Source organism: Camellia sinensis, chromosome 7, assembly GCF_055761805.1.
Source record: "Camellia sinensis isolate YWXY chromosome 7, ASM5576180v1, whole genome shotgun sequence".
Classification (NCBI taxonomy): domain Eukaryota; kingdom Viridiplantae; phylum Streptophyta; class Magnoliopsida; order Ericales; family Theaceae; genus Camellia; species Camellia sinensis.
The window spans coordinates 173,308,246-173,314,704 of record NC_138967.1 but is presented as its reverse complement, the minus strand read 5'-3'; the positions used below and the strand labels follow the sequence as shown (position 1 = coordinate 173,314,704).

General features: G+C 33.6%; 1 protein-coding gene across 1 annotated transcript; it reads left to right on the top strand.

Annotated features, from left to right (window-relative positions):
* The first annotated feature begins 2,250 nt into the window (after positions 1-2,250).
* On the top strand, positions 2,251-3,117 carry LOC114313994 (F-box/LRR-repeat protein At3g48880). Its single transcript, XM_028260422.2, has one exon. It carries the CDS (start codon positions 2,251-2,253, stop codon positions 3,115-3,117), a length of 867 nt encoding a protein of 288 aa, XP_028116223.2.
* The last annotated feature ends 3,342 nt before the right edge of the window (positions 3,118-6,459 follow it).

Sequence of the window (6,459 nt, the reverse complement as noted above, 5' to 3'; positions counted from 1 at the left end):
ATTGGTACACTAATTAATATATTAATTGATACATATAACACCACCGTAGATTTACATACTAATGCATTTAATTCATTTAAATTTAGTGTGGCTCTTACACACTAAGAATGCATTTAATTCATTTAAATTTAAATGTTTTTTTTTTAAATTGTATTTTCTAAGTATGTAAGATACAGTTTGTCTCCTAATCATACTGCGCTGCCTTATTTGGATTACCCTTGGTGTAGAAAGACAATATTTTGGATTACCAACTGGCATGCATCCTTAAATGTGCCAAGATTTAATTATCACTTACTAAATAATAAAAAAGGTTAATTACATTGAGGTAAGGATATTTTTAAGAGAGTAATTATATTTTTTAATCCCTAAAGTGTGAGTCTTGTCTAATTTTGATTCCAATGTATAAAAATATTTCAATTTCATCACCAATGGTTAAATTGTGTCAATCTCCTTCTCAATGTGTTAAAAATGTTTCAATTTATTCCAATATTTAAACTGCTTCTATTAACAGAGTTAGATTGAGGTATTAAAATAAAACATTTTTTATACATTGGACATCAGATTAATACAATTTAAAAATTAGGGACCAAATTAAAACATTTTTATATATTGAGAACTAAATTGACACAATTTAAACATTGAAAACTAAAATGACACAATTTAAGCTATCTTTGATTGATGGAGAAAAATGAAAGTAAGGGAAATCTTGGAATTGTGGAGTAAATTGTGGAGTGAAAAAAAAAAGAAGCAAATCTTGAATTTGTGTTTGGAGAGTTATTTGTGGAGGGGGAAAATGGAAAGAAAATCTTGGATCAATGGAGTAAATTGTGGAGGAAAAAGGGAAATTGGACTATCTGAAATTCAATATTCAATATGGAAACACAGCCAAAAGAACTATCATATCAAGGTGTTTCACCTATTTGGAATTTAGATTTGTGGAAAACTTATTAAGGAAAAACAATAGAAGAGAAACATTTATAAATTGAAGGGTCACATACACTTCATTTCACCCTCAATTTAATTTTGGTGTCTTATTTTTGAATTTCTCATTTCTAATTGCAACAATCTTATTTTTCAACATTCCCTTATTTAACATCAAAATTTTAGTTTGAAAATACTCAGGTGAAGGCATTTTAGGAGGGGGACATTGAAGGATTTTTTTTTTAATTTTTATTTAATTTTATAATTTTCACCTTTCAATTTTTACTTTGGCCTCCCATGTTTTAGCTTTTACTCCAATTTTAAACGGTGATGTAATGGGAGAACCATACGAAGTGTATCAACTTAATTGTTGCAATTAAAAATAAAAAATAAAAGATCAAAATAAAATGAGTCAAAATTCAAAAGTTAAAAAAGCATAATTTTTCCTAAATTTTTAATTGTTGGTTTTAAGTGGGACTTTAATTACCATTGTCTTGAGGACTTTTCAGGGATAAACTCTCTTCTATATTTCATTTCTTTTTCTCTATAATTTTTTTTGTAGGATCCAATTCACACCTGTACCGATAATTTAAACGGTTTATTTCGTAAATTTCATAATAAAAGTCATTTATACAAAAAATAAGTTTCATCGAAAAATTATAAATTTAAGAAAAAATCACATTTTGTTTTCTAAAATGAATGATAAATGTGATTGCAAATTTAAACCATTTATTTCATAAAATAAAATATTTTTTGTATTTGTAATTATAATTTTTCGATGAAATTTATTTTTTAAATTGATGATTTTATTATAAAATTTATAAAATAAACTGTTTGAATTATTGGTATGAATTGGACTTAAAAGCCTAACAGAGAAGCACGGAGATATAGATGAAGGTGCAAGGAGCCTATCCTGACTCTTGATGGATATGAGATGTGTTCAAGAATTGGAAATTTACTCTGTTTCCTCTACACATATATCAAAGGAGAAACATACAAAAACAAAACCGACCCTAGAATTGACAGAGATGTGGAATTCAAGTGCATTCTTATCCTTATCCTTAAATTTAACTTCAATTTATTTTTAATTTTTTTTTAAAATTTAAAAATTATTTATTTTTTTCCTTCTGTCGGCTACTTTCTCAATAAATATAAAGAACCAAACATGGTAGGAAAAGTCCAGCTCATTGCCCCCACCAAACCCCCAACACTTCACTTCTATTTTGTCCTTTTACTTCCCAAGGTAACCCTTTAAATCCCCAAAAACTCAAACTTCTAACCCTGCAAACCTCAAAACAGTCCAAAAACAAAAAAAAAAACAATCCCAAAATGAAGAATCAAAAGCAGAAAAAACAGAAACAGAAACAGAACCAGAACCCATCATGGCAAGACCTCAACCCCTTCATACTATCAAAAATATTTTCTTTTCTAAGCCCCCATGACCAGTTATTTGGTCCACCTTATGTCTGTCATTCATGGCTCTCATCAACCTTACACACCATCTTCAAAAACTCCATCCTCGATCTCCGGTTAATCGACACCCTTGATCAAGAAAACCAAAGGCTGAGATTCACCCACCTCCTCAAACTAGCCTTAAACCACTACCATGGTTGGGTTTCAATCCAATTCCCTTCTAAACACAAGTTTGGATACTTTGGCACTGTCTACATAGCAGAGAACACTCCCAACATCACAAGTGTTGCTCTCTCCTCTGAAGCCTCAGTGAATATGGCTCCAATCTTTATCTCTCTCCTTTACTGGCAAAAACTGAAAATATTTGAGGCAAGGATGAGCCCTGATGTGGGTTATTTGGTAATTTCACAGTTGGTTGATTGGTGCAAGAATATGACAGAGATTAGGCTTCATGGAAGTGTGTTGATGGAGAGAGAAGTGACTTGTTTGGTTGATGGGCTTTCCGGGTTGAAGATTTTGGATCTGTGTGAATCTACATTGTCTTGTTCTGCCATTGGGATTGTGTTAGATGGGAGATTGAAGTGTGTGAAGGAGATAAATTTATTGCATTGTAAATTTGTGGATGACAAAGGTGAGGATGCTCGAGCGGACTATTTGGTATTCAAGGCATTTAGGGATGAGGTGGTTGAGAAAGCTAGTGGGATCAAGAGCTTGAAGAAGTTTGTCCATTGTCTAAAGGGAACTTGTTTGCATTGCAAGGATAAGGCTTCGGGGAATAAATGAGTTATCGGAGTAAATTATTATTCTGTAGTAGTGCCGAAAAAGCGGGTGGATAAGCCAGCCGACTTTTTTGTCTGTTCTACTTTTGTTATGATTAGTGTTTTTATTGATATGGAAATATTGTGTCACCGTGTTAAGTTAGGACTCCAAAATTATCATCTTCATTCTTGATTTAGAATTGTAATTTTCCATGTCCCCTTGTGTGGACAGGGGTCGCTGCTGTGAGCCCCTCGCTGCTGTCCTGCTGTGGCGGATGAAACGCAACGTTTTAGTTTTGTTATGCTTTTTATTTTTATTTTTATTTTTATTTTTATTTTTAAAGGGTTTAGATAAACAGCAAGTTTTGTTCTTTGTTTTTTCTTTCAAAAGCTCAGTTTGATTAGGATAAAAATAGTAGAAAGTAAAAGAAATAGAAAAAGAAAAAGAAAAAAATTCTAAATTTGTTTAGTATGAAATTGATGGAAGTTACAAGAAAATTAATTTTTTTTGTATAACTCATAATAGCGTGGTAATTAAGCTTTCAGTTTCTTGTAAAAAACATAAGAAAATATAAGAAATTTGAATTTGTTATAAAAGTAGTTACTTATAATTAGAATTCTTATTTTCTTACATTTTTTTTTACTTATAATTAGAATTCTTTACTTATAACAAATTATAAGTATTCTTTACATCTTAAAATATTAATTCCTTATTCTATTTTTCATTGTCTCAGAATATTAGTCCCTTTTAAAAAATGATGGAGTGAAATAATATAAATTTTCTATTTTGTTATTCTTTTAAATTCATTAAAAACACAAAAAGGACAATTATGGCAATTGATATTCCCAAAAAATTGTAATATCAAAAGATAATTTTAGAAAATTAATATTTTTAAAGTGTAATAATTGTATTAACAAAAAAAAGTTATTCCTCAAAAAGAATTCAGCTTGCTTGGTTGTGTTTTTCCAAAAATACTTTTCAGAAAATTCTACTTTCTTATTTTCCGTATTTTTTTATTTTTATTGAATTTTTTTAATATTTTAAACAATTTTTTTTTTACTTTTTAGACATACCCAACATAAATATACCTAAAAAGTAAAAAATTTGTGAAAAAAATCTTTTAAAAATTCACTAAATACCAAAAATACAAAAAAAATATGAAAATTCAGTACATTTTTTATATTTTTATGTATTTATTAAAATTTTAAAATATTTTTTCACAAATTTTTTACTTTTTAGATACATCTAAATAAAGTGCATCTAAAATGGTAAAAAAAATATTTAAAATTTTAAAAATATTCACTAAAAATAAAAAAAATACGAAACCAAAAAACTGAATTTTCAAAAAACTTAATTGAAAAAACTCAAACCAAACACACTGATTATTATTTTGGGACAAATGGTGTAACTATCTTTATAACAAATTTGAACTTCTCATATTTTCTTGTGTCTTTTTGTAAAAAATTGAAAAGCTTAGTTACAATACTATTATGATTTGTACAAGAAAATTATTTTTGTTATAACTTTTACTACTTTCATGCCAAACAAACTTAATTTTTTTTTTTTTTTATTTCTTTACTTTCTACCATTTTTATCCTAACTAAACTGAACCTTAAAAAAAATTTAAATAAATAAGTAAATAAAAAATGGGAATTTTTTTGATAAATCCACTTTTTAAGAGCTTTATTCCATCCAATCCATATTCTTTTTGACTATTCCATTAGGTCCTATTTGAGATAAGAAGATCAAAATATCCTTTTCATCTACTTATGTTCTATTTAGTTCACATTATTTTCTTATGTTTCAATAAGTCCTATGGGTGACATAATTACCAAAATACCCCTAACATGAATGTTCACACCGTCAATGTGAATGTTCATATCGTCAATGTGTAGGGGCCCGGCCCATGTCGATCCTCGTGGGTGCTTGGAAAAATTCGAGTCGGGCCGGGGCGGGCCCGGCCTATTGACAATGTGAATATTCACATTAGCATGTTAACATTCACATTAATAATAATGTAAAATTGGCCTGTGTCCTGTGACGGCGCAAAACTCGGCCGCAGCCCATGGGCGGCCCGGGGCGGGCCCGGTCTTGCCCGTTGACAATGTGAATATTCACATTGATAAGAGTATAAAATTAGCCCGCGGCCCATGGGCAGCCAAAAGCCCGCCCGCGGCCCGGGGCGGGCCCGGCCTGTTGACAATATGAATATTCACATTAACATGTTAAGATTCACATTGATAGGAGTGTAAAATTAGCTCGCGCCTCATGGCTGCCCGAAACCCGCCCACGGCCTGTGGGCGACCCGGGGCAGGCCCAGCCCAGCCCGTTGACAATGTGAATGTTAACATTCACATTGATAAAAGTATAAAATTGGCCAGCGGCCTAGGCTGGGCTCGACCCGGCCTGTTGACAATGTGAATATTCACATTGACATGTTAATATTCACATTGATAAGAGTGTAAAATTGGCCCGCAGTCCGTGGGCGGCCCGAAGCTCGACTGTAGCCCGAGGCGGGCTTGGCCCAACCCGTGACAATGTGAATATTCACATTGACATGTTAACATTAACATTGATAGGAGTGTAAAATTTGCCCGCTGCCCGAAGCTTGCCCGCGGCCCGGGGTAGGCTCGGCCCGGCGCGTTGACAATGTGAATATTCACATTGACATGTTAACATGCACATTGATAGGAATATAGAATTGGCCCGCGGCCCGTGGGCTGCTCGAAGCACGCCCACGGCCCGGGACAGGCTCGTTTGGGTCCGGGCCCGAGCATGTCCGAGACCCTAGGCTAGGGCCTAGGCCATTACTTTGAAGTCCGGCCCGACCCATCAGCCCGCTTAAGACCTATTCAAGGCTCGGTCCGAGGCCCAGCCCACCCGAGGTGCAATGTCTTTTTTTGTGGAAAATAATAAAATTTTGGTAGAAAAAATTAAAAAGAATTAAAAATAAATGGCCGGGCCCGACCTAAGCTCGAGGCTAGGCCCAGGTCCATTGGCCCGACCCGAGGCTCGATCCATCGGCCCGTCCAAAGCCTGAATACCCTTGTGCCAGGGCTAGGGCCTAGGCCTAATTTTTTGGCCCGTGGGCTAGGCCGGGCCGGCCCGGATTTTTTCGGACACCCACAAGGCTCGATATGGGTCGGCCCGGGCCTCTACGCATTGATGATATGAACATTCACATTGACGATGTGAACAATCACATTATGGGTATTTTGGTAATTATGTCTCCCATAAGACTTATTGAAACATAAGAAAATAATGTGAACTAAATAGAATATAAGTAGATGAAAATGGTATTTTGGTCTTCTTACCTCAAATAGGACTTAATGAAATAGTCAAAAAGAACGTAGGCTGCCCGAAGCC

Excerpts from the sequence above, each read along its gene's own strand:
- LOC114313994 (XM_028260422.2), top strand. The coding sequence starts at position 2,251 with ATGAAGAATCAAAAGCAGAAAAAACAGAAACAGAAACAGAACCAGAAC.